At 49.1% G+C, this 27,562-nt stretch overlaps 1 protein-coding gene across 8 annotated transcripts; it reads left to right on the forward strand.

Moving 5' to 3' along the window:
- The first annotated feature begins 156 nt into the window (after positions 1 to 156).
- ZHX3 (zinc fingers and homeoboxes 3) lies at positions 157 to 27,438 on the forward strand. 8 transcript variants are annotated; one of them, XR_003535944.1, is made up of 4 exons: positions 157 to 277; positions 19,193 to 22,128; positions 23,493 to 23,873; positions 27,205 to 27,438. XR_003535944.1 is itself a non-coding variant. In XM_027693853.1 (3 exons), exons 2-3 carry the CDS (start codon positions 19,353 to 19,355, stop codon positions 23,501 to 23,503), a joined length of 2,787 nt encoding a protein of 928 aa, XP_027549654.1. In that variant the 5' UTR covers positions 157 to 277; positions 19,193 to 19,352; the 3' UTR covers positions 23,504 to 27,206. The 8 variants fall into 8 exon arrangements, 7 of the variants coding, with proteins under 7 accessions (XP_027549654.1, XP_027549661.1, XP_027549657.1 ...); XM_027693853.1 differs by having other exon boundaries at positions 23,493 to 27,206; XM_027693860.1 differs by having other exon boundaries at positions 19,193 to 21,730; positions 23,493 to 27,206.
- Positions 27,439 to 27,562: the final 124 nt, after the last annotated feature.

The following is a 27,562-nucleotide window of genomic DNA, read 5'->3' on the forward strand; positions in this document are numbered from 1 at the left end:
AAAAATGGGTGTTTGGGGTGCTTCAGTGAGGATGTACCATGGGAGCACAGCAGGGCATGGGCTGGGAGGCACCTTGAAACGATCAGTGTCTTATTTTTACTTTCAGCCTTTGCTAAGCTTCTCCTGTGGAGGTGCAGCAGTAATTCTTAGTTTAATGTCTTCTCTTCCAGCCCTGAATCCCAGCACAGCTGAGGCAACTGCAGGCACTTTAAAGATGCGGGTGAGCGTGGAGGAGGAGCTGGAGAAGGACGGGCTGAGGACGTGGTCCCTCGTGCAGGTGGGTCACTGTGTGTTGTGTGGACTGTGCACCTCTGTCCTGTGCAGCATGGACAGAGAAATGTGGTTATTCCAGTGTATCCCAGGGTTCTCCTGTGTGGGCTGTCGGGACCCGGTGGCTGAAGGAAGTGATCATGCAGTGGTTTGGCCCTGTTACCTTGAGCCTGGCACTGCTCTGATGCTGGAACAGGCCTTGGGTTGTGCTTCCAGGTGTCCTTGAGAAGGGGGCAATTTTTATTTTTGCTTCTGAACATCACTCCTTAGACAGAGCAGGGTTCTGATGTCCTTTGTGTTTGTACTCTTCTCCTGGCTGGGGCTCCTCTATCTGTGTGCTAGTCACTGATTTATTTTATTTCCCCACCCCTCAGAAGCCCTAAGAATAACTTACTGAATGTCCACCTGTCCCATGGTGTGGATGAGGGGTCAGGAGAGCGATGCTTTTTCCCCTTGGCTTCTGTGGATGGAAGAAGTGTGCTTGGAAATAACACTCCAGTTTTCCATTATGCCGTTCCAGACTTTTGAAGAAGAAATTGGGTTTCACAGCAGAGCCAAGCCATTTTATTTGAACGAAATGAAGCTCTAAAGCTGAGCATTAGTGAGCAGGCTGGCGGGGACTTTGTTCACCCAGTTCATGGCTGTGTGATAAACAACAGTGTCCCTGTGGAAATGGGGGTTTTGAAACCCTGGAGTGATTTCTACCCAGCTTCTGATGTGCCACATCTGAAGACTGCTTGTTTCTAGACTTTATTAAATAATCAGCGTTGGGAATACGGTGACTGGACTGATGCTGTTTGCTGCAGCTTTCCTGACATACTTCCAGTTCTGCAGCCTAAATGCAGCCTGTTAAACTGGTAGGAATGAACTAAGGGGCCCTGCTGCAGCATGTGGTGTGGTGGGATCCACGTGCACCCTCAACCCCCTGAGGGGTGTCCTCCTTGAAGTTCCCTCAGTTAATTGCATCTGGGTGGGTCCTCAGTGCCTGGTGTCGGGTGACTGTGCAAATGCAGTGATGGCTCTCTGGGTTGTCTGACTCTTACAGATGGAGAATTCAGCATGAGGAAGAGGGTGAAGCTTTTGTAGCTTCACTCTGCCTTCATAAACAGAGTCAGGGTGTCTTGGGAGGGAGAGTAGAGAGAAGGGAATTAAATTTTATATCCCTTGGTATCTGCCACTGAAAGACAGTAATAATGCATGTGGAAGGTCCCTGGTAAGTGGGAAGGATTCCTTTGTGTTCCATCTGCAGAAAATCACGTTGTTGGTTGCTGAAGGGCTGGCAGTAGGTATGGATCATGGCCTTGTAGCAAAGTGTGCCACCCCTTGCTTGCTCATGTCCTGTGCTGGCCCACGTGACTTTCCAAAACCTTCTGAGGGAGCTTTGAGAACCAAACTGAGGATCTCTGCTCTAGGACTTGGCCTTTTTCTCTCCACTCCTCTTCCCCCCCCTGCCACCCTCCTCTGGTGTCCTCTCCCTCCCAATTCATTTGTTTTTAAAATGATTGTGCTATTGTGTGCATCAATACACGCATGGCCTGTCTTGTTTTTCCCTTGGACTGAAAGTGCAAAGCAAATCTGTTTATGGTTTTGGTGAGCTAATTCTTCCCCACCCTAGATTTTTAAATAGACTCTTTCTTTACCAAGCTTGCAGAGCTCGCAGGATGTATTGAAGTAATGGGAAAAATATGTTATGTGTTAACCTTCCTTTTTTGTAAACTTTATTTACAAGACCCTATTCCTAGCAGTGTATCTGGGAAGTGAATATGTGCATGGTGAAGCAAGTAGAAGACTTCAAATTAGCAAAATTGGAGTTGAACGAATTCAGGGAGAAAATGTTTTGCTTTTTCCACTTTCAGCTCTTGGATTGTGGAGCGAGATGTAGTGAGCTGTGCTCAGTTGTCCCTTCAATTATTTATCTTCTCTTCCTGCAAATCCCAGTTCTCAGGGCTGCCTGTTACCTTCAGACAGGCTCCTCCAGAGCAGCTGCTGGCCCAGACCTTGCAGCTGAAGGTAAGAGCAGTGAGGAATGCTCTTGGCCTGTAAATAGTCCCTTGGATTAAGGGCTCGGTATGTCAGTGGTGTGTTGGAAATGTTATTTTTACCTCTTGATTTCATCCTTCCTACGAATCAATCTCAGACCTGTCTGAATAGGTTAACAGCCTTTTCTACATCCTCGTGGGGGTTTGCACAGCTCAGTGTGCAGCATTTTCCTCAGGGTGTTTTGGCTGCTGGAGGCAGATCTTGACTCTGCCGTGGGAGCACTAGAGAAGCCCCAGGGTGTCCAAATGGTGTCCAAAATGCCTGACTGCTGGCTTGGTTCCTTGTGCTGGATCTCTGCTGTAGCCTGCCCACCTCACTGCTGCCCCTCCTCTCCTCAAAACCTGGCTGTGAGTTATTTCTGTTGAAAACTGTGAGCTGCTTGTGGCTGGTCACGGGGCAGGAGCTCCACAGGGAGATACAGGGCTTTGTGCAACCTGGGCTAGTGGAACGTGTCCCTGCCCTGCAGGGGGGTTGGACTGGATGATCTTTAAGGCCCATTCCAACCCAGAACCATTCTGTGATTCTACAGCCATTCCATGTGCAAATGCACTTCTCCAGCCCCAGCTCTGCAGGGCTTGGCTGAGGTCTCTGGGTACTCCTGTAACATAAATAAGCAGGAGTAGGATTTCAAAGCAAGCAAATTTTTGACATAGTTGATGTCATGCCTCTTCAGCCTTGTGTTTAGGGCCCAAGGATCTGGAGGCCCACAGCTGCTAGTTTGGTCTTGTTGCTAATAACCCTCTGGAGGTGCTTCTGCTGAGCTGGTTCTTGCAGAGGACCGAGGGGTTCATCCTGATCTGGTGGTGACAGGAAAGACAGGACCCATGGTGAGAGAAACATGGTGCTTTCACAAGACTGGGTGCTCGGCATGAAACCTCTGGTCCCAGCTGCAGCATCGGACGTGCTCCTCGCTGGGGTTTGTGGTCTGGTGGGGTGGAGTGGCAGGAAGGTCTTCTGGTGAGTAGTCTTCAAGCAGACTGGGCTGGGACAGGGCCATCCCACTCAGTCAGCTGCCATCACCATTCCACCCAGAGCCTCTGCTCTGCTGGTGAAGAGCAGATGGAGGAAAGATAGATTTAATTTCCAGACCCAGAGAGAAATTTTTCCCAGGAGCAAACCATCACCTGCAAATCTGCAGCAGAGCACAAAGCAAAGAATTCCCCACTCAAAGGGTTTGCAAAGCAGGGTTGTCCTTGAGCCATGTAGTGCTTGGCGTCTTTCTTCTGTAACAGTCTTTGTGGAGGTGAGGTTCTCTCTGGTTTTTTTTCTTCTCTCTTCCTGTTAAGCCTGTGGTGTTGGTGCTCCTTAGGAAGGTGATGGTTGGGGGTTAGCACTGAATAGTGCTCCCCATTCCCCAGGCAGGTGGCCATAGCCCTGAGCACGGAGCTGTGAAGCCTCTCTGACCTCTCATTTTCCTGTCTCCCCAGTCCGTACGTGTAACTAAAGGTTCCCAACTTGCTGCTCAGATGCAGTTTTCTGATTGCCTTTGCATCCCTTTCCCTCATCCCTCCCTTGCTACTCCTCTTCCTTACTGACCTGTTTGCTCAGGACATGTGTACACTATCAGTGTGACAAATTAAATGGCTTGTACTCAGAAAGATGAGGCCACTGGATGCCTAAATGCTGCATGAACTTCTTGGCTAGACCCACACTAGCAGTTTTGACTCCCCCTGCATTGTATTTCATGAAAGGCAAATTCCATTCTGTGTGGCCCTTTCCAAACCTATTGCCCAACACTTTCACTGTTTGTCATCAGCTGAAAATGATCTGAGCACTGCAGATATCCACAGATGTGGTTTGATTGTCTGTTGTGTGGTCATCCTGTGTCGGGAGGTTTGGGTTTGCTGTTCCTCTTCTCCCCGTGCCGGAGGTCAGCGGGGTTTGGGACGTGCGGTGGTTCTGCAGCCTGGGCTCTGCTGCTCCTCTGGGCAAGGTGAGCTGTCCCCCTGGAAGGCATCGGGGGATGTGGGGAGAGAGACTCCCAGGAGCAGCCAGGCTGGATGCTGCCAAGATGCCTCCAACCATCCCTGCCTGGCAAGGGTGCCCTGGGGCGTGGAAGGCTCCAGCAAAGGCTGTGTCTGGCCTCTGTGAATGGACTGGGGAATGCTGAGAGATGCTTAGACAGGTTTTCTTTGGGAAGGGAAAACAACTGTGCCCGTGGCCTGCGAAAGCCTGGGTAAAGTCCTTTTGGTTGTTTTGTAGCAACACACACTGATGGCCCCATCAGGTTCAAGGAGAGGCTTTTGAATGTCTGGCTCAGTGCTCAGGCTGCAATATTCTGTTTGATCGGAGGTATTTATGAATGAGGATGCAAATACAAGGTGAAATGGTGAATTCTCACTCACTGGAGGCCACCCTTCAAAACAAAGTGATTCACTGCAGAGGAAAAACACCTTCTTATCTGCCAGCTTGATCTGGAGCCTTGTGAGCACTTTGGTGGTTCAGCTGTCTGCAGCACTGGGGGGTTGTCTGTTCCAGCACACCGAGCATGCTACAGGTTTTATTTTATTTCCAAAACAGCTCTTTGAACGTCTTGGGCTAGAAGGGAAACTCGTAATGATTCTCTGTGCCAGTATAATTCAGTGTAATCTCTTGGCAGTGCAAAATGGGAGGGTTTCTGACTAAAGGTGACCCATTAAGGGGTGATTTCTGATAACGAACTAGACTGGGGATGACTTCAATTACTTGCTTTGCTCTAAGCTTCCTGTGACCTTGGGCGAGTTATTTAAAATTGCTCTGTGCCTCATTTCCCTTTCTGTGACACACTGGTGACAGCATTTCCCTTCCAGCCAGGAGCTGTGTCAGTGGGAAGGTGCTCCCTACCCTTTTCCATAGCTGGTGTGTGAAGAACATGGATGGAGTAGAAAGCATGACCATCTCCTGGGCCTTTTTTCTGTTCTCCTGGGAAAAACAGAACAGGATGATCCATTTAAATAGTTTTACAGGTGCCCAGAAAATATGTACCATGAGGTCCCAGGGCTCCCAGCATAACTGCACTAGCAAGGTGGTTGCTCCTTGTGCTGAGAAGCTTTCCTTAGGATTTCTCTGTGTTTCCCTCTGGTCTCATAGCTGGATTAACTGTCTTGTGCAGGCTGTTGAGAAGCAGCAGAGTGTAATTGGGGCCAGCTCTTTCATCATTGGTGTTAATATTTTGTATGAATTTTTTATCACTTGTGCAAGAGGCATGACCCAGCAGTTGGGAAAATCCATCCCTTTTGGACAGAAGCTTTGCTTTCATCTCTGTTCTGCTTCTCCCAAAAACCAAAACCCAAAACTCTTTCTTCTTCAAGGTATCCTGAGTTATTGACTGATCTGCTGGGTGGGATGCTGTGAGACTGGACAGCTTGGCAGCATGTGCTCTCTAGGGCAGGGTGACAGACTGGGGCTGCTTCTGGATCAGGGATTGTAAATCTCAGGCTGCAGGTGGGTCTGTTGGCTGTTCCCTCGGACTCTGCCTCTATCTGGGAACCCTCCTGGAGTAAAACTCTCTTGAACAGCAGGCCTGACATTGGTAAAAGGGGAGAAATTGAATTCTCACTGTAGAGGATGTGGTATCTTCAGGCTGTTAACCACCTTCTTTTCCCCTTTCATGGTTCGCGCGATTCTCATGCTGGGACAACACACATTTAAGGTTGTGCATTTTCCCCCAAGTTGGGATAGGAGAAGATTCCAATGAGAAAGAGGCTGGCAGCAATTTCCTAATGTAGCTGAACCCTGGTGAATGGTTTCAGAACACCGATGTGCTCGGGGGGACGGCAAGTGGTGCCTTGCTCAGCGTAACCTGAATATCCCACAAGCAAGGAGCTGCTGTCCCGTGGGACCTTGCCTAGGATGGCAGCTTGAGTCATTTAGAAGGTGAGGGTATCTCCTTCACCAGCACTTGCCACGTGGTAATGAGCCTCATGCCCGATTTTAGAAGTGGGGAGAGGATGAAGGGTACGGATAGGAGCAGCTGGCCCTGAATTTTGGGTGCTGGCCCTGAATTTTGGGTGCTGCCCCTGCGATTGCTCTTGATATGAAAGGGTATGGTGTAGAAGAACCCCAAACCCAGTGGCAGTGTAGCTCCCCAGCGCTTTGAACAGTGCTGCAAACCACTTTCCCAGCTGTCTCTGGGAGGTGTGTGCAGTGTTACAGCAGGAATCCATGGAGAGTTCCCTTAGCAGACCCTCCTGCTCGCTGCTCTGCCTGATCCCGGTCACTCTGGAAGCAGCTCCACACAGGGACCCGTGTGATTGATCTGAAGAGTGTTGCCCTTGAGGTGTTTCTCTGCAGAGCTGCCCTGTGTGCTCCTAACATGATGAGGGATGAATCCTGCAGGCTGTGAGTGCTGTGTCTCCCGGCTCCCAGACACTGGAGGCATCCATTCCCTTCAGCCTTTGCCAGTGGGTGATCACAGGCTCCTGTATGGAGGGAATTCCCTCTGTCCTGAGCTTTATCCAGCATGACACGCTGTCATCTTGGTGCAGTATCATTAAGATGCTTCCAAGTCTGCTCCCTCCCAGCCCAGGGAAGAAAGCAGGTGCCTGGAGGACCGTGTTCTCTTAACCTGACTGCAAGAAATGAACTGCTGGCCTAGAAGTGAAAGGCTCCATCATGCCATTACCAGTCTGTCATCCCCATTCCTGTGTTTGCAGGCTGCCTGCCGACACAGCATAAATGTCATTTTTACCTTACAGTCCCCCGTGCTGACTCCTGCAGTTTAGTTTATCCTGCTGTTTTCTTAGTTCTACGAAACAGAGTTAATAATGTTGCTGTGCCCTTCACCCTAATGATGATGATGAGCGTTTTAGACTGGTGTAATGAGACCACCCTTCATTTCTTTCTGAAAAAGGAGGAGGAAGTCTTGATTTCTGTCTCTCTGAGGTTATAACATAGGCTGTGATGCCTTTAGTGGTGTAAACCAGGAATATATTTCTGTTGTTCATGGCATACTTTGCAATGAGAACTTTTCCACGTTCAGTTGAAGGGCTGGGAAATTTTAAATTCCTGACAGATTTTCTCCAAAGGCTTCAGGTTAAATCAGCTCTAATGAAATGACAGCCTTCATGTGGCAAACTGATTTATTTTTTTTAATTGACTCATTTCATTCCCTTGTTTCCATGGAAGGATGTTGTTCCCATCCCGCACCCCGTCTCTTGTAAGTCACGCAATTTTTTGTGAGGGGTGGGATGGTTTCAAGAGGGCAAAATGCAGCAGGCAGCTCTCCTGTAAGCAATGTAGTGATAGAAAACAGGCACAAATCCTTTCTCTGTTTTCTCCCATCACTCCCCTTTGTCACCTGTCTGCAGGTCTGGGTTTGAACAAATAAAGCAGCTGTTCGTAAACTCTGCTGCAGGACTGCCCTAAGCAGACACTGAGTGGTGAGGTGGTAGCAAGTCTCTTTGCTCTCATATGAACGTATAAAATATTTAGAAAACTCATCTAATACAGTTATTGAAGATGTACTAGTAGCTTCACACCTGGCTGCATGATTGCCTCGGGTTGTCATTTCTACGGGTGTATTTTTGAAGCCTGTGGGCAAGACCTGAAGATAGGTTTGATATGGCTTGGCAGTAACAGGCATAATGGCAGCAATTTGCATAATGATAGTAATTTCCTTCTTATATCTTAGATTTGGTTTATAAGACCATGCTGCAATGTGACTTACAGTTTTAAGTGTTTGTCTCTGTTGGCAGTTGGCAGTGTATTAGCTGTGACTCTTTACAGAAATAAGTGTTCAGTGTTGGAGCTAAATTGAATAATATGGTGGTGGTTGTGTCTTAATCTTCCAAATAGCTCTCTTTAAGTTTGCTACATTGATGTCTGAAAGGCTTAAAAATAATAAACTCCATTGTGCAGAGCTTTGAATACAGAGTGGAGGCTTAGTGATTGCTGGCAGTTCATGGGGAGACTCGCTGAAACATGGCAAGGGGGCAATTCTCCCAGCACGCCTGAATTTTTTAAAAGGATCTCCTTGTATCAAGGCCTCGTGATCCACAAACTGATGAGGACATCAATATTTCAAATTAAGGCTTGTGGGAGACCTGTCCAAAACCCCAAACCCTTTAATTGGGCTGTCATATCACTTTAAAACACCTTCTGTCTTCTTCCTCTGTCTGCTGGGAACTCTTTCCATCCTCAGCTGTTGGGCAGAGTAAGTGGATTGGGCTCATCTTCCAGCTAGCAAGAGGCTCCACTGACTGGTTGTCAGCAGAGAGCTGAGGTCCTGAGCCCTCATCCCCAATAGGAAGGTGACAGCCCAAATCCCAATCTCCTGCTTCTTATAGGAAGGGGGGAAAAAAACCCAAATACATGGTGGTTTGTTAATTTTTTTAATGCATTCCTGGGGAATCGAGTGTCAAAGGGAAAGCTCTGAAAGCAGGGATGTGGCTTTTCTGATTTTTCTCAGATGTCTATGTTCCTCTGCATCCTTGTGAATGAATTTTTAGATGAGGAGTTGCAGAGGGCAGCTAAGGAAAAAGCTGGGTGGACCAGCAGGCATGATTTAAAAAAAAAACAAAACACAAAAAAAAAAGGGGGAGGGAAAGGAGGAGAACGTGATTTGTTTATCACAACTGAACTTGAAACTAATTTTAAATGTCTGTCTTCTGAGAGTAAGGAAATTCCTTTAGCTTCCAGCAGTAAATAACTGGGATGCTTTCAGCTCACAGCTGACCTACAGAGGATGGTGAGTTTTCAGCTAAAAAATAATTGACTTTCCAGTAAGGACAAATCCATACCAAGTGTCACTGAACAGCTGGAGGAAGAGAGGAGTCCTGACTAGCACGGTTCATATCACAAATAACCCTTGAACTTTGTTCTGTGTCTCTGCTTGCTGTCCAGAGTGTCTTGTCAAATGGTTTTGAACAAATACAGTTCCAAACCAGAGAGCAAATGACCTGGATTGTGTCTGACTGGCAGGTGCATGAGCTGGATGACCAGATCTTGCCCACAGAGATCTCAAATCAAGTCCCAGATCCATTTGTGTCTTACTATCAATCCTAAAAGACATGGTGAGCATTTCAGAGAAAAGGGAGAAGGTTGTCCTGTGGGAGCTCTTGGGGTTCAGTGGAGGAGGATTTGGTGGTAGGGATGATGCTCTTCTTGGCAGCTGACTGCTGGGGGATCTCATGCTGCCTGTGGTGAGGAGGACTTCTCAAACTCAGCTTCTCCTCAGGCACATCTCAGCAAAGGGTTTGGCTGGTAGGATGCTGAGCTCTGTTAATGGTCTGTCCTTCTTTATGCCAGCAGGGCCTGTCCTGTCCAGTCCAGTTGGGACTTCTGGAAGTCTGTTACTTATGTAGGTACTAAAAAGGAACTGAACTCTTGAAAACTGGTGTTCTGGCTGAAGGAGCTGAACATTTGCCAGTCTGACCATATGCCTCTGAAGTCCTTGTGGTTCAACGCTTTAGTCCAGGGTATTGTCTATTTAAGGCAATGGCAGAAAACCATGTACCACTCTTGCAGAGTAGGTATGTGGACTGTAGGCATCAGGACCAAATGGTAGTTCTAGAATTAGATGGTGTCCCTAATTTCCCTCTTCAGTTTTAAGTGGATGCAGCATTCTTCATTTACAGCCTCAACTGTTGTGTTGCATTGTTGTATGGGGTTGAACATCTGCCCCTTCCAGCCACAAACGTGGCCATGTTCCAGTGGTGGGTGGTTTCTTTCTATTCAGGGATCCTCTGAGGCCTGGAAAAACTTGAGTATTAGGCATGACATAGTGATAACTGTTAGAGATCCCCTTAGCTCCCTCCTTCCAACATCTGCAAGGCCAGAGTTGGCCATCTTGGTTTGTCCATGTACATAGAGCAGAAAGGCCCAGACCTTTCCAGCTGCTGCTGCTGAGCAGGGAGTGTGGTCTCAGCCTGTAGCAGAGGAGAGGGAAGAGCTCTCATCAGCTCCCTCAGGAGGGCTGTGTTGCTGGGACCACTGTGCCGGGGTCCTTCCCCTCTCAGCACAGCCAGCAGCTCCTCTCTAGCTGTGCTGTCCTGCAGCGTGGCAGGGGATGGAGCAGGCAGAGCAGCCCTGGCACCTTGGCAGGAGCACCTTAAAACATTAAAGATGGTTGGGGTGCTAGAGCAGAGCCAGAGAGGGGACACAAGGTGCCCGTCTCACACAGGTCTCTCAGCCCAGTGTTTCTTTCCTGCAGCATTGTTCCAGTGATTGACTGGAGTTGGCTTGGCAAAAGCCTTTTGAATATTCATTTGGCTGATGGGAGAGGAGAGTTGCTCCTTGAAATCAGCTTGGGGAGGGGGAAGCAAATAAGACTGCCTTTTTCTCGCTGCTAGTGCTACTTGAACTCTCTCAAATGCCTGCTTCACAGGGATAAATGATTGCAGAGGCCTCAGCCTACCTAACAAGCCTGCTCTTGTAAAGCAAAAATTATAGTGCCTGCATACTTGCCATCCTCATTCAAAAGCCCATTCCTCATTAATATCACTTTATACATATTATTGCAGCTCAAAATGCCATTTCTCTTCTCCCCACCCATTTCCTTGTCTGGCTGTGACATACAGGAACTACACCCAGTGCTTGACTCGCCTCTCCTGACCTTTTGTAACTTGGCTCCAAACTCCTTTTTTTGGGTCTTTTGCAAAACACTGTCAGAAGGGAAAAATCCTTTGTTAAAACACAGCCAACTCCTGCCTCAACGTGGAACAGTTTGTTCTGCTGAAAGAATGAGCCAGTTCAGTGAGCAGAAAAACATTGCCATAAACCAGCGGGCTCAATAAGCTGCAAAAGCCATCGGCTGTGCGCAGGGTCTGAAAGGATGACTCTGAAGCAGGATCCGTGGGGATGGAAAAAAATAATCCACGATCCCAACCTGCCAAACCCCGTTTTCTTTGCGTTCAGACCAAGTATTTTGCAGTTGTCTTTTTGGTTATAGCAACTGTACGTGGGGGAATGGGAGCTGATGCCGAGCCAGAACGTAACGCAGCTCTCGAAGCTGCATATTGCAAAAGGGCACGGGGGATGAAGTAATCCAAAAATGCTCAGCTGGGAAGGGGCTGCAGCACTCCTAGTCGTCAGACTGTGCTGCAGATGATCAGTTCCAAGCGCCTCTGGTACTGTTTAGTAGCTTGGTTTAGTCCTTCCCACCCACATCTTGTTTTAAAGCTCTGGACACTCTTTATTTCCCTGGAATTGCTGCGGGTCTGTCCCTTACGTGGCTGCTCGGGTAGCTGGTGACCAGCCTGGCTTCAGCAAGCGTTTCTTCCTTCCACAAGGGACTTGGATGCTCGGTGAGAAACCTGTGTGACAGGCTTTTGGGTTAGTGGCTCTGCAGCGGGATTGTTCTGGTGCTGGTCTAAAAGCTGACACTGGTTTTCTTTTAGCAGTAAATGTTGTGCTGGCATTCAGAGCTGTAGTTCCTGAGTTTGGGGTGATGGCTCCCAAGTAGGGTCACCCGTGTGGAGCTGGATGTGCAAGCCTGGAGGTGGGGTTGTGAGCAGAAGGGTGGGCTCTGAGGCTTCCCCCAGGATGCCTCCTGGGGACGGGACAGGCTGCAGCAGCACTGGGAGCACGGCGGGTGCTCTGGTGCCAGCGGGTGCTCACACCCACGAGCTCCTCACCGGCTCGGCCAAGCATTCCCTGCTGATTTAAAAGCCTGGAGTATCCTTGTCAGAAATTTGACATGGACTAAGAGCAACCTCTGGTTCTTATTCATTACTCTGAGCTCCTCAGTAGATTTTTGGCTTGGAGCCAGTTCAGCAATTTCAGATAATAAAACCCCAAAGAGGTAGATTTTAGGTGTAACGTACCCCTTTTCACTCACATTCCTAAAGGCTGCTTCTGCCAAAGCTGGTCTTACCCTACCTAGGTGGTGATGCTTGGTAATAAGCTCTAAGGGGGGGATTGCAGAGTGTGTGGCACGTCCAAAGGTGGTGTGGCAGGATATTGGTGACCTGTGAGGGGCTGTTTGAGACGCTTATGATCAAGCTGAAGTGGCAAACAGAGCCCTAGCAATGCAAGCAAAGAGAAAACCTCCTAGAGAAAGCACAAGGGACTGAAATGGGACCTCCTGTGTGTTTGTAAGCATGACCATACTGTTCTGCTCAGGCACAAACCGAGCCGCTGGCATTCCCTAGCTGAGTGTGAGGTGATGGGAGACCCGGATATGGATGAGCTGAGGGAGTTCTTGAAGCTCCATTAATGCTTTGTGGTGAGCTGCTGGTAGTGGTAACCTTGGAGCTGGTTCTGTCGAGACATGATTATCTGTCTGCTGGACCTTTCCCTTTGGGGGAATGCCAGGAATGTTTTGCAACATGGATAAAATGTGAGGATTGAAGCTATGGAGGTGGGTCCCTGGGCCGCTGGGACTGTGAACTCTGCTAAGGTAGTGTAACACAGAGTAAATCTGTAATGAAGCCTCTATGCCAAAAGAGATTATTACTTTTTTGGAAGATGTTAATGGTGCGATTGCATAACGTTTATTTTGTGCTCAATCAAATGGATGAGGGCAGAGGAAAAGGAGTGAATTAGTGTTAGTGATGTTCAAACAGAAGCACGCAAAGCTCCAAGGGATGATCAGTGGTTTTGTTTGGATGTGTGTCGTGGTGGTTGTTTTTTATTCCTCGCATTCTCCTGAAATACAGCACACAGGCTTGTCTCTAAGGGGGGCACATTGCCAATAGTCTAAAGGTTATATTATCCCAGTGACCTATTTTTATACTGTAATCGCGTTCTCTTTCAGCCAGCCCTTTCTAACCTTCCATCTTGCTCAGTTTTGTACTTGTCTGGGAAAAAAAAAAAAGACAGAGATAACTGCCATTAGTCCCCGAGTGCTGAGGCAGCCTCTGCCCAGGTGCCAACACACAGGTGAGGTGCTGCTGTGAGAGGAACACGAGAGCAATCCGAAATGGGACCAGCTTGAAAATGGGTGACAACTTGAGACGGGAGCTGAGGAGCATTGTGGGGCAGGGGAGAGAGGGCTTCTCTTAAAGGCAGATTTTAAATGGAGAAGTCCAGCAGTTTGGAGAAGGGTGAAATTTTAATGAATAGCTCTGTTTAACTGGCCTAAATGGAAAAGACGCTTTTCTGCTCTAGGCCTGCCAAGGAATGGAGAATGAATTCGATTGTTCGGTCAACCGGCTTCCACTGCATTTAGACTGTACCCGCGGTTTCAAAGCCAGGCTTAAGCTACAAAGCACCCTGACCAGTTGGTATAAAGAGAAATTGTTCCTTAGTACAAATGTTGACTGTGGTGCTGCTTGAAGCTCAAAACTGCTGAAATTTGTGCGTGTGTTTGTACATTTGTGCAGCACAAAATAATAAGATGTGACGAGGCTTTTCTTGACTGTGTGGCCCCTTTGGGGTTGTGCTTGTTGTATTGCTGGTGGCTCTCCTGGTTGGTGTTGAGATCACCTGGGCTTTGAGTGCCTGCAGGGTTAGTGTGGTACTGATCTGTTCTGGAGGGGGAAATCTCGTTGATGGGAACTTTGAGTCCTGTGCGGGGTTAAACCCCAAAAGAATTAAGTGTGTCGTGAATTCGGTCTGGATTATGAACCAGGCTCTGGGTGACAGATGCTACCTCCAGGTGCCAGCCCTCGGTGAGGGCTGGAGATGTGTGCTGGGAGCTGGGGTGGTGCTCTGCTGCTGGCATTTTTAGGCTGCTGGAGATGTTCCCATCCTGTGACTTCCTCCCAGCTGCAGGCTTTGCAGAGATATTCAGGGAGGATGCTGGACTCCAGCTAGCAGGGATGCACAGCCACAGGCTGGGAACAGAGGAGCTCAGCCCTGCCAAATCTTGCCTTTTGTTCTCTGTCAGAGAGCTGTGCTGGCCCAGCTAAAAGAGAGGTCCTGTCCACACCTTGGAAGTTTCTGTGGAGAGGTGCTCTGTTCCCTCTGTGTCTGTCTGTGCTGAATCATGGGGATGGGGCCTGGAGAGGTCTTTGAGTTAGCAGAGCATGTCTATCCACACACTGTGTCCCTGCAATGGATTGGCAATAGCCCCCACCGGGCGTGTTTTGGCAATAAATTAATCAAACTGGTGAAGCTCCTACATGACTTCTCATGAACAGACTCCAGATGGAGGGTGAATGTTAATGCCCAGCCAAAGAGGAAGAGTCCCAGGCCTGCCATGGCTGGCAGCAGGGCGGCCATGGAACTGTTTTTCCTTCCCTCCCCAGCACCCTGGTAAATGCACCCAGTGCTGCCCAGGGCAAACTGGGTGTCTGCCAGGCTGGGAACCTGCTGTGACACACAGTGGGATGCTTGGTGCTGGGAAGGGGAAGGCGGCTCAGCCCTCTGGTCTGGGTGCTGCAGAGAGCATCCAGTTGCTGGTGTTGGCCACAGGGATAATTTATTTAATGGCCTTGCTAATTACAGTGGGAGTTGGGAAGTCATCTGTGGAATTCCCAAAGACAGCCCTGCATCTTCTGGGCCTGGCTGGAAGTAGAGCCTGAAGGGGAGAGACAAAACCTCAGAAACATCAACTTTTTTTTTCCTTCTTTGATTTTTTTTCCTCCTTCCCCCCCCATATGATGCTATCAGCTGGGGCCTGCAGAGTTTCAGCTTGAAAACAAACCGCTTTTATTTAAAGTGCCAATATTGTGCTTGGCTCCATATGAGACAGAAACATCAACTTTGTCTCTGACCTGGGGAGCGTGTCTGCCTGCCTAGCAGGCACTGAAAGTGTTGAGAAAACTGTTATTTTACTTCTATTTTGGTGTTGATTTTTTTAAAAAATATGATTTTTTATTAATTTCATTTTATTTTAACGGGAGCGTTCACTCTTCAGCAGAGCACCAGAGCCTGCAGAGCACGGAGCCATCTCCTGTGTCTGCGTGGAGCCTTGTCCCTGCTGTCAGCCTGGGCACACAGGAGCTGCCTGGGCTGGGGGCAGAGGAGGGCAGCTGTCCTGGCATCCCTGTGCCCGGGTGGTGGGACTGGATCTGCTGTGTCCTGGCTGGTGATGCTGCCTGGTGGGTTTTCTGGTTGTTGTTTCTAGGCGAGGTTTGCAAAAGGTCACAAAAATTAATCTTCTAACTGGGGACCTTGGCACTGCGAGGAAGGAATGTTTTGCATTAACAACCTAACTCGTTAATTCAGTGAAACATTTAAAACCAAACCAGTTATATCCAGCCAAGCTGGAAAAAGCTGAAAGTTCATACTCAGCAGTGCAGATTTCGAAACCTCCCTTTGTTAATCTCTGCAGAAGTAAATTTTCTGCAATTGCAAAGCTCACTGTGACCAGTCTGGGCATTGTTTCCCTCAGTGGAGGCAAAGCTGCTCTGCAGAGGGTTGGTGGTGTGTACCTGGAGCTGCCCATGAGGACGGGAGGGCTCCTGTGTTGGGAGGAAAGAGGGGTATTTTTGGGGAGCATTACAGGAGGGGGTTGATCATACCAGTGCTGTAGGTTTAGGATTGTCTCCAGCAGAAGTGCTGTGTTGTTCTCATGGATTGGGATGGTGGATTTCACAGCTTGCATCTTCCTCCTCTGTTGTGATTTTCTGAATTGCATGTGGCCAAAATAGCCTTTGGTCCACCTTTCCTTCCAGCATTAGTTTCTCAGTGAGCATCACGGAGAATTGGTTTGACTCTGCTTTAAGTCAGCCTTCCCTCAAGTTTCCAATAGCAGTGACACTGCTCATTTGCCCTGCTTACTCTGCTACCTCGCCATGAAATTAGCAGGTACAAATGAAATAAGAACCATGAATTTAAGTATAATCCCTCTGTCTTCCTGGCTGCCAGGTAGCTCTTCCATTCAGCTAATGGCTCATTGCTCCAGTTAATCATAAAATAATACATAGGAAATGGAGTTCTTCGCTCATGGCTGTGCAGATGGGTCTGAGGCATCTGCAGTGGTGGTTTATGTACTGAGATCAGTTGTAAAGATGTTTTTCAACTGATTAATTTTACTCCCATTAATTTACCCTATCCATTAAAACAGTCTCACTTATTTTAATGGTGAAGAAATAGGTGAATTATCAATTCTGTTACGTATTAGCGGTGTATTAAAGTATTAAGTGCATTCCAGAAGGTGAGCAGTGAATAAAACACACTCCCAACATGTGGTTATGCAACTGTTCCATGGAAATGAAATGGACAAACAGTACACTTGATTAATTTTTTTTTTCTCCAGTAAATTGCCACTGTGATTCACTTCCAGCTAAATTTGCAATCTGTGTTCTCAGGTGGCATTAATATTGGAGCCCCGCAGGAGAGCTGTGGCGGCTGGGGCTGCTTTGATTGCATTTTTAAGGAAAGTTGTTGGAGGGAGCACAGGGCTTGATGCAAATATGCTGGTAAATGAAATGCAGAGCTTTTAGGTTCTCTGTAGGTGGGTCAGGCCATTCACATTTACTCAAAATAATAGCAGTGGAGTGCTCGGGAGAGGCACTTTGTTAACGGGGCACAATGGGGGTCTTTGTGTATCGCTGGTGCCCTGTATCAAATTTACTCTGTTGACAGATAAAAATCATCTTTTTTGATATCTGGTGACTCCATAAACACTGGGTAAGATCCGTCTGGGACTCGAGCTGTCTCACTAATGGAGACTCTGGAACTGGATCTCTATCTGGAGTTTGCTTGAAAGGAAAAAGCTTGCAGAGGGCCCTGTGTCAAAGCTGCAGGTTAAAATTAAATAAGAATTCTCTTTTACCATTGCTTCCCTGACGTGGAACTTCTCTCAGCTGTATTTTGTAGCTTTCAGGCTGGTCTTATTGTTTTTTCCTTAATTGACTCGGCTTGGAAAGGTCATTGCACCCTGCTAGACTGTGTAATATTTAACTTAGCATCAAAAATGAGGATCTCAGGATTGGTGTCAAATGGATGCTGTTCCCCTCTGAATAGCACAGCCCATTCATAGTCATCCAAGTATTCCACTTGCTAATGCTAATGGATAACTTTCTGGCCCTCTGCAGAGGGAAGGACTAACCACAGGAAGGTGGGATGAGAGCAGCATAAAGTAGGTATTGAGACGTGCAGTCCTCGCTGTCTAAATCCAGCTCACGGCTTTAATACCTGTTTTATTTATAGATATTTTTAAAAAAGTTGTAATTTCTAGCTCTTCACAAAGCTTTAGCATAGCAAGTAGTCTTTTCTGATGCCAAGTTCAGTGATGACTAACACTATTTACAGGACTGTTTTGTAATCTCAGATCAGCCCACATTGACGGGAAGTTGCGTTTTCCCATCAGTCTTTCAAACGGTGCTGGAGAGTTGCTGAGGCCAGAGCTAGCCATCCAGGCTCTCCCATTTGGAAAAAATGATGCCAGCTTTCAGAACAAATTTAAAAAAAAAAAAATCCAGTAAAGTTGGGAAGGTCAAATTGTACTTCCTCCATTTGATTTTTTTTTCATGAGGACCTTTCATTCCTCTGTTCTAAAAACTACTGACAAAACTAAGCACAGGAGGTATTGCATAAGCACCACCAAGTCATTTGCCCTATCTGCATTTCTCAGTGCATGAGATCAGCTCCAAATATCTGATCTGAGAAAGCTACTGGTACACAACTGGTGTAACTGATAGGAGTTACCTCTGTGAGTCATCTCCTAGGATGGTAAGTAATTTTTTTTTTTAAGTTCAGGTTTTTATGAGTGTTTTTATAAAGCTCTGTTACTGTAAATCCCAGAAAAATCTGGCACAGAGTCTTTGTAGCATGAATCAGTGTATCCATGTGCTTCCAAGTGACCTTGCAGTCTGGAAAAATACCGTTTTATCCCTCTGTTTAAGAGAAAAAAAAAAAGCAGAGTTGCTGTAGAAAAGGTTGACAGAGGGGTGTCACCAGGCAAGTGATTCCTGGTGCCAGCTACAGCAGCTTTACTGCCCTTGGGTCATGATCTCAGGCACAGAGTGTTCACTGTGCACATGGGGAGGCTACATCAGGCCAGGAATAAGGTCATGGCTAATGCCCCAGCCAGCCCTGGCCTTCCACAGGCTGGAGCGGTTTGGGATCTGCTTTGCTAAGTTTCAGGGAAAAAAGAACACCAAACAAAAACAAAAGAGAAAATATTATTCCTTTTCTGTTTGTTTGTTTGTTTGTTTGGGGTTTTGTTTGTTTTTTTCAGTGTATTAAATCTCTGGTCACTCCAAACGCAGCAAGATGGGCTTGCCTTAACAAGGAATTACACTTTCTTAGGGAATATCCCCAGTGCATTGAGTGGTGTGAGTGCCAAATGCTGCAGAGGTGGTGGGAGGGGAAGGCTGGGAGCCAGGAACATTGTGATGCTGCCCTTGAGTTTTGGAGCCTCTACCTTCTCTTGCAGCTCCAGATGAAGACTCACAGATGCTGTTGAAACAGTAATGAAGTGTGCATAGGGTGGGCAGGGAATCTCCCAAATGCTTTGCAGGCTTGCTGAGCAGGGAGAGCTAAAATATGTGTTCCAGTGTGCAGCCCCCTCCCTCCCTGCAGCAGAGCTCTGGTGTCTGCAGGCAGAGGCTCTTGGCACAGGCACAGTGCTTTGAGCTGGCGAGAAACTTCCCGACGGGATGGGTGGAAAATGCTGATTTTGAAGAAATTGAAGTGTTCTGTGGGGAATGTGTGGATTTTTCATTAGGTTCTTCTGATGGAAAGCGGGCGGCTTTCCCAGGTGCCTTTGCCTGGTGTCACCTCCCGTGTGGGGCTGAGCTGGGACCCCGGGCACACAGGGAGCCCGGGCACTGCTCTCCCTGTCAAAACACCAAAGATGGGTCATGGCAGGGCAGGGTGAGCGGAAAATTCAGTGGTTTTCCTCCTCAAATGAGAATTTGATGCGGGCTGTAAAAGAGGCATGTTTGTTTTCAAACAGGTAATTCACAGGCTGTAGGTGTGAAAATACAGTAAATCCCAGGTCAAGTTAAAGTTTTCAAGCAAAAGGGGCTGAAAAATGATTTATTGAGGGAAACAGTTAAATACCAGGACAGTTGTGCTTTGTCAAATGCCAGAGGAACTAACCCCTTCTCCCTCTCCTTGTCCTCAGGTTCAGTGGCAAATATGAACATTTGTCAACATTTGACAACAGCTCCTTCTGACATCATGAATCTGCTGGAATCTGGACCGCAGAGCACTTGCAATAGCGCTTTTTAAATTCGAATTTAATTGAAATTAAAAAAAAAAAATCATCTGGATCAATCATCGTGATGGCTAGCAAAAGGAAATCCACAACTCCCTGCATGATACCAGTGAAAACACTGGTGCTTCAGGAGACCGAACAGGACGCTGTGGAAGATGATCATGAAGGAACACAGCAAGAGGCTCCCGTGGAGGGGCCGGCAGCGAGCGATGCTGGTGCCAGTAACAGCAACAGCGGAGCTTTGTCCAACGGGCACCGCGGCGCTGCCGACAGCGACACTTACGTCTGCAAGTCTTGCGACTTCGGGTCCCAGGATGTCCATCAGTTCTTCGGGCACTTGGACTCTGAGCACTCGGACTTCGGCAAAGACCCCGCGTTCGCGTGTGTGCCGTGCGGCTTCCTGGCCAACAGCCATGAGGGGCTCTCGCACCACAACACGGAGTCGCACGGCGGCGAGACCGGCTTTGTCTGGAGGGTGGCCAAGCAGGACGGCCGTACCACCGTGGAGCAGAGTCTCTGTGAGGCCACCAGCAGCCACGACCTCCCGGGAGAGGCTCCTGAGGAAGGGGCAGACGGCCAGTCTGAAATTATCATTACCAAAACCCCCATCATGAAGATAATGAAAGGTAAAGCCGAGGCCAAAAAAATCCACACGCTGAAGGAGAGTGTGTCAAGTCAGTTGGGCGGTGAGTCAGAGGTGAAGGATGGGGAGCATTCGTTCCCAAACGGGTCTGTGCCAGTCAGTCAGCCCACTGCAAGTTCAACAAAGTCATCCCACATAGTGAATGGCTCCATCATAGGAAATGTGCCCGTTCTGCAGGCAGGGGTTGCACAACTTGTGTCGTTGCAGCAGCAACCCCCGTTGCATCAGCAGCTGCCTACATCCAAGTCCCTTCCCAAGGTGATGATTCCCTTGAGCAGCATTCCAACGTACAATGCCGCCATGGACTCCAACAGCTTCCTGAAAAACTCTTTCCACAAGTTTCCCTATCCCACCAAAGCTGAGCTCTGCTATTTGACTGTGGTGACCAAGTACCCAGAAGAGCAGCTGAAGATCTGGTTCACTGCGCAGAGGCTGAAGCAGGGCATCAGCTGGTCACCAGAGGAGATCGAAGATGCCAGGAAGAAGATGTTCAACACTGTTATTCAGTCTGTCCCACAACCCACCATTACAGTTTTGAACACCCCCCTGGTTGCAAATCCCGGCAGTGTCCCCCATCTTATCCAGGCAACGTTACCAGGCCATGTGGTGGGGCAGCCAGAGGGGACAGGGGGGCTGCTGGTCACGCAGCCCATCATGGCAAATGGGTTGAAGGGCACCAGCTCCTCCTTCACCTTGGCGGTGACTTCTGTCCCCAAGCCACAGCCAGCGGCGCAGCACAGCACCGTGAGCTCCAGCAGCGCCTCGGGGGTGAAGGTGGTCAACAGCGCCCAGTCGCTGCTCACCGCCTGCCCCACCATCTCCTCGCAGACCTTCCTGGATCCCAATGTCTACAAAAACAAGAAGTCCCACGAGCAGCTCTCGGCCCTTAAAGGCAGCTTCTGCAGAAACCAGTTCCCCGGTCAGGCTGAAGTGGAGCGGCTGACAAAGATCACGGGCTTGTCCACCAAGGAGATCCGAAAATGGTTCAGCGATAGGAGGTACCACTACAGGAACGTGAGAGGCGGCCGGGCCGTCTTCCCTGGGGACAGTGCTCTTGATTCCCTGCCCGAAATCACCTTCGATGTCCCGCCCAGAGGAGCTGAGCTGAGCCCTGCGGCGGCGGCGGCCACACCGGCCCCTCAGCACCCACCACGACGGCAGTCATGGCACCAGGCACCCGACTTCACCCCAACCAAATACAAGGAGCGGGCACCGGAGCAGCTGAAGGCCCTGGAGAGCAGTTTTGCCCAAAATCCTCTTCCTGCAGAGGAAGAGGTGAACCGCTTGAGGGGAGAAACGAAGATGACACGGAGGGAGATCGACAGCTGGTTCTCAGAGAGGAGGAAGAAGAAGGTGGCGGAGGAAAACAAGAAAGTGGAAGAGGCGACTCAGCAGGAAGAGGAGGAGGCGGAGAATGGCGGCGGGGAAGGGGAGGACTCCTCGGATGAGCAGAGGGCTGCGAGTGAGAACGGCTCAGTCGACGCCTCCGGCAACAACGCGAACTCGGCAGAGCGGAAGGTGAGTCCCATCAAAATCAACCTGAAGAACCTGCGAGTGACCGAGTCCAACGGCAAAAACGAGGTACCGGGGACCGGCGCAAACGAGAAGGGGGAAGGCAGCTCCAGCCGGCCGCCCACCCCTCCCAAAACCAAACTGAACTTCAAAAAAACGGCCCAGCAGCGGCATCTGCTGAAGCAAATGTTCGTGCAGACCCAGCGTCCCACGAACCAGGAGTATGACGCCATCGTGTCCCAGACGGGCCTGCCGCGGGCCGAGGTCATTCGCTGGTTCGGGGACAGCCGGTACGGCTACAAGAACGGGCAGCTCAAGTGGTATGAGAACTACCGGCGGGGGGTCTTCCCCCCGGGGCTGGTGGAGGTCAGCCCTGCCAGCAGGGAGGTGCTGGAGGACTACTACGAGAAGCACAAGGGGCTGCGGGAGGAGGACGTGCCCGGCCTGTGCGAGCGCTCCCGCCTCGGCGCCCAGCAGCTCAAGGTGTGGTTTGCCATGAAGGCAGAGGAGGAAGGCAGGGGCTCTGGCTCGGAGGAGGCCTGTGCCGGCAGGGCGGCGGGGAGCCGCAAAGGGCCGAGCGAAGCCGGCGCGGAGGCGTCGGAGAGCAGCGAGGCGTGGGAGCCGCTCGGCCTGGAGGGCAGCGCAGGGACCCCCGACGCCCCCGGCCCGCCGCCCGCCACGCGGCTGGGTAAGGTCCCCTCCATGGGGGAATGGGGTGGCCGTGGGGCACTGGGCCTCTCCCGCTTGGGAAACAGGCTTCGGGGAAGGGTTTAGCGTTTGAGGTTTAACTGAGGAAGCGGTGAGGAACTCTCCTGTGAAAGAAGGGGGGAAAGGAAGGAGGATGAGGAGGGTCAGGCGGGGTGACCGAAGTGCCACTGCCTGCCTGCCCCTTTCTACCTCGGTCACTGGGTGCTGACACCACTGAGAAACCAAATCCTGGCTTTATCTCGAGCCTAAGTAAAACAGCAGGAGTGTCCGGTCCTTTTACCTGTCCTGTGGGAAAGTGGCCCATGGATTTATGAAGGGGATAGGTATTTGGGAAGGAAGGGGCCTGGCTACTTGTCCCATGCCACTAGCTCCTTCCATACCCCCACCTGGGCTTGGGCAGCAGACAGAACCCTTACTTGCCCTTCCCTCTCCCGCTGCCAACTCCTCAGGTGTGAGCGTCCTTGTTTGGCATGGAGCAAGGCTCGGGTAGTGAAGGTGGAGGGTGCAAGAGGGGAGAGGACATGGAGGGCTGGTGTTCCCAGCTGCTGGCTCTACCCCTTCTTTAGGACTCACTTTTGGAAGGCGTGTGTGTGGAGGAGAGGTGCTTTCCAAGCCCTCTGTGGGCTCTTCCGTAGTGCAGTTGGGAGCCATTTCCTCCCTGGCGAGGTTCTCACCAGATGGGGATGGCCAAGCACTGGCCCCATCCCACCATGGTCCACACATGCAGCCCCTTGCTGGTCAGCTGGGATCTTCTCTGGCCTCACTACCTTGCTTTGGGGCTTCACACACCTGCCATGGCTGCAGGTCTTAGAAATAAAATTGTAAAAATCAAGTAAAATTCATTGCTTCCCTCCTCCATCTAATTTGGAGGAGGTGGATCGTGGGTTGCCCTTCCTGCAGCTGCTGGGTCTGGCTGTGCATCACCACCCCATGTGCTTTGCTGGGGAGCTGTGGGTTTGGGGACGGGTGGTGGGCCAGCTTTTGTACCTGTGCCAGGGAAGTGCCCCTGCAAGCACCCTCTGGGCATGGCTTTATGCCACCCAGTGAGGTGGTCCTGTCACCCCTCATGGCACAGAGGCAGGAGGTGCTCGGCAAGGGTGTGCACAGCTTTGGACTGCTGCAGGCTGCATCCCTCCTTAGCCCTGCCAGCTCCACTTCCACAGGATTTTGTGTTTCCTGGCCCCTCTGAGTGTGGCTGTCCTTCTCTGCAGCTCACTCTGTCAAGGCTCCCAATTTTGCCCATCCTGAGGCACTTCTGCAGCCCTTCCTCCCCACCCATCATCCCACCTGGGTTGCAGGCCCTCGCAGCGGGCTGGAGCATCTGACACCTCTGTTCTTTTTCAGAAACAGAGTGAACTGAAACCACCAGCCCTGGAGGATCCGCTCTTACCCTCGAGAAGAAATTTGTGATCTTTAAGCAACCCACGGGCCGGCCTGATCCAAACCTGGGGAGCAGGACGTGGTGATGAAGCACTGCCATAAATGAGACCTTTGGGCACAGCACACGAGACAGCACGTGCACAGACTGGGCCCTCGGTGCCGAGCTCTCGTGACCCAGCCGAGGACTCGGCCCAGGGCTGCCCGAGGCGGGGGCTCGGCTCACACCCGGGAAATAGGATGCTCCTGTTTGCTTTCCAGTGACAGACTTTCAGGTTTCATATTCATATACCGATGCCTACAGCTGCCTATACAAGCATAACGAATCTCAGACATTGTGTATACAAGGTCATTGCTTAGATATGGACTATCATGGCATAGTACTTGTTTCTTGTTTCTTTTTTTTTTTTTCATCTGTCCGTTAAGGTGTTTGTTCTCTAAAGGTTGGCATGGCTGCATATATCCTCTCTGCCCCTTCTGGTCCTGGCAGTGAAGGGCTTTGTGGGCACACCAGTGCGTGAGTGTGTTAGGAGAGGGATCTGAGAAGAAAACTGCCAGTCTTGAATTTAAGTTGAGCAAGATTCTTATCCCTACAGACGAGGTTAGAGTCAGCCTTGTTCTGATAAATAGCAGGTTCCCAGACCCAGGCAGCCCAGGAGTTTGGTGTCATTTTGTCCCTTGCTGGCTAGAACACTTTCCCCTGTGTTCCTGGAGACTGACTGTAGCAGGCTATTAAATCTCCAAGTCTCTCTTTAATCACTGAGAACTAGCACATAATAATTTTTGCATCCTGACCTGGAATCCTTTTCATTGTTCAGAGAGAACAGGCTGTTCTTCAGAGAACAAACACAGGGAATCGCAGCGTGGCTGTGAGTGGTTCAAGTCATTTTTGTCTCCAAGGGATGGCGAGGCAGCAGCTCTGCTGCAGTCGAGAAGTTTCCTTCTTGCAGCCCTACATGGCAGATCCTCCTGGAGCACTGCTGGTGACTTCAAGTGTTTGTTCCAGTCTTTTTTTTTTTCTTTTTTTTTTTCTTTTTTTTTTTTTCCTTTTTCCAGGCCACGTGCAATGTTTCTGGCAAAATAGCGAAATAAATTTCCCAGTTAACCTGCTTGCTGCCTGGTGCCTGTACATTTTTAATATGTGTTGTCCTGGGTGGTTGCTGTGTGATGCAACTGCTTGAAGGTTTTTTTTTTTTAAATATTCTTTGCTAATAGAAAATAAGGTCTAGAAGGGAAACTCTTGAGCTGGATAGTCCAGCCAAATGCTGTGTCAGACCATTTTGTCACAAACTAATCAAATCCCAGCTCCAAATTGGTTCCATGTCTTGCCTTCACTTTTGCTCTTGGAAGGCTCTTCCAGAACTTCACTGCCTTTGAGTGGTTAGAAACTTTGTTTAAATTTCTAGTTTGAATTAATTCGTGGCTGGTTCATTGCTGGTTTGTTTCGGAGCCAACATTGTCCTTTAACTTAAATAGTTTTGGTGTTTATCCGCTGATGTATTTATGGAGAGTAGTCATAGCTCCCTATTTTTGCCAAGCCAACTCAGCCAAGCTTTTTCAGTAGAAGTTTTTTATTTAGTGAGAGCTTTTTAATGTGGGAGACTTTATTGTTAGTGGTAAATGATATTTATTAGGAGGGTGGGTAGCAAACCCTGAAGGATCGGATCCAGAGATTTACAAAAAATCTGGTTTAAAAACAAAAAAGCTCTTTCAGAACCTCTTCCAAAGATGGTGTCTGATTTCTACCTTTAATTGCCCTTGCTTTTGCAATTTTTTCTTCGTCCCCTCTTTGAGGCTGCCTTGCTCAGCTGCTGGAAGGGGCTGTATCTGCTCAGTGCTTTGGCAGAGGGGCTTCCCCTCACCCGGCGGGACGTGCTGGGTGCCTGTGCCTGAGTTCATGGTGCTTCCTGGCACACAAGGGATGATCCCCATGGCCAAGTGTGACCATCTGCTTCAGATGGAGGTGACCTGCACCCCAGAGAGCCAGGGTGATGTTTTGGGTGCACCCACTCACACTGTGCCCATCCCATAGCGGTGAGATGGACCATCCCCACCGTGCTCTGAGCAGGGGTGGCACCGACCCAGAGCACCCTGCTGTGGCACCAGGCTCCCTAAATGTCTCTTTAGAAGCACTGCTTATGGTCATGGCATGGTTGGAGGTGTGACCAGCAGCCATCCCACCTTGGCTCCGTGTTGGCTCATCCCCACTGCTCCCCTTGGGGGTGGCTGCACTACCAGAGCCCCAGGGGTTCGCCTTCATGGGTGCAATCCTGCACATCCTAAAATATCACAAGTGATGGGAGAATCTGGGTGGTGCCAGAACTGGAAAGCAGATCTGTGAGTCGTGTGGCCTCAGAGAGTGGGTGTATGTGCAGTGCCACCTTCAGAGAACAAATACAGGTAGGTCAATTTACTCTGTAGTGTCTACGTACATGCAGGTTTATTTAAGTACACATATATACAGTTCAGATATGCCATTGATTCTTTATTGCATTAAGATGTACATTAAAAATGTACACTTTTACTAACTACTTGCTATATAAATATGTTGGAAGTGTAGTTTGCCCATTCAAGGTGATTTTCTGTGGGATTTTTGGTGTACACTTAAAGGCCTATGGTTAATTGGAAGAGTGATTCCCCACTCCATCTACAGAAATGCTTAAGGACTATGGTATGAACTGGTCCCTTCAAACCACGTTTCCATGCACTAGCTGAAATATTTTGCACTTGGATTATATTCAGCCAGTTTTCCAGAAAAATTGAAAAGAAATCTTGTGAGCTAGAGGGAGAATTTCCCGGTGTACACAGAAAAAACAGCCTTGAGGGTTGGAAGCTGCTGAGGTTTTTGAGCTTTGTCTCCATGCATTCATACAAGCACAGCAGGAGTTTTCTTTCTTTTGGGTCAAAGGAATTTTAAAAAGTGGTTCCATGCAGACTCCCCTCGGACGTGGCGACGGGGCTGGCAAACGCCAGTGCGTGGGGAGGGTGAGATTTAGAGACAAAAAAAAGTCAAAAAGTGATCGAGTTCCCTTTCTACTCCTACATTCCTTGTTATCTGCATTTTTTAGTTGACTTGAAATCTCCATAAAAGTATAAGCTGAAGATTTTTGAGGGTTTAGCTCTGTGGTCCCCTGTTTCTCTGTTGAGAAGGAGAAGCAGGTGCCACCTCCAGACAGACTCGGGTTTTGGTGCAGGACATTGGAAATGTGTTTGCATCCAAAACTGAAAGGAAAAATTGAGAGGTGGCTTGACAGTCCCAGCAGCAGCTCTTGTGGTGTTAAGAGGAAGTGTCACCACAGTTCTACACAGTGTGTGAATATTTATCATCATCTAATCAAAGATGACTATCTTGACTTGAAAGGAGGGGTGTAAGATCGAGGTGATGTAGCCAGCATCAGTAAGGAAGGGAAATTATATTCTCCACCTCCATCGGCTGTGTCTGAGCTCGGGCTTGGCAGGCACAGCAGTAACCATCATTTTTAATCCATGTGAATCTTGTTACTTATGTCTCTGAGTGCTTAGATTAAGGGCACAATCCAATTGCTTAATAACCCGAAACCCTGATTTGTGCCAGCCTTAGACATGGCTCCGTGTTTCATTTGGGTACCTTATTTTTCAGGTCCATAATTAGCATCCTGGAGATGATTCTTTTTTTTTTCTTTTTTTTTTTTTAAAGCAGGACACTAAACCAACCGTAATCTACAGGCTCCTATTTCCACTTGCCTGAGAGGTGAGTGCTGATGGACACCAGGCCTGCATCTGGTGGGAGGATGGGCACAGGTGCTTGGAGGTATTTTGTGTGGCTTCATGTCCTCTCTCTGCCAGGGATTTGTGTTGGTCACCATGAGAAGCAACCAGCAAAAGCAGCAGCTGCTGCAGCTGAGAGAAAGAAACCCTGTGGTCCTTTACCTGGCTGGGGGATGCTCTCGCTGGAGCTGCAAGATACCTGCTTGGTTAATTTTTGCTAAGTGTCCCTTGACTGTTCAGGAGAAGAAGGAAACTGTAGAAGGCAGGTTTTACATTTAGGGTTTTGTGTA

The sequence above is a fragment of the Neopelma chrysocephalum genome, unplaced genomic scaffold, assembly GCF_003984885.1.
Source record: "Neopelma chrysocephalum unplaced genomic scaffold, ASM398488v2 Primary Assembly neopelma1_94, whole genome shotgun sequence".
Classification (NCBI taxonomy): Eukaryota; Metazoa; Chordata; class Aves; order Passeriformes; family Pipridae; genus Neopelma; species Neopelma chrysocephalum.

Excerpts from the sequence above, each read along its gene's own strand:
- ZHX3 (XM_027693853.1), top strand. The coding sequence starts at position 19,353 with ATGGCTAGCAAAAGGAAATCCACAACTCCCTGCATGATACCAGTGAAA.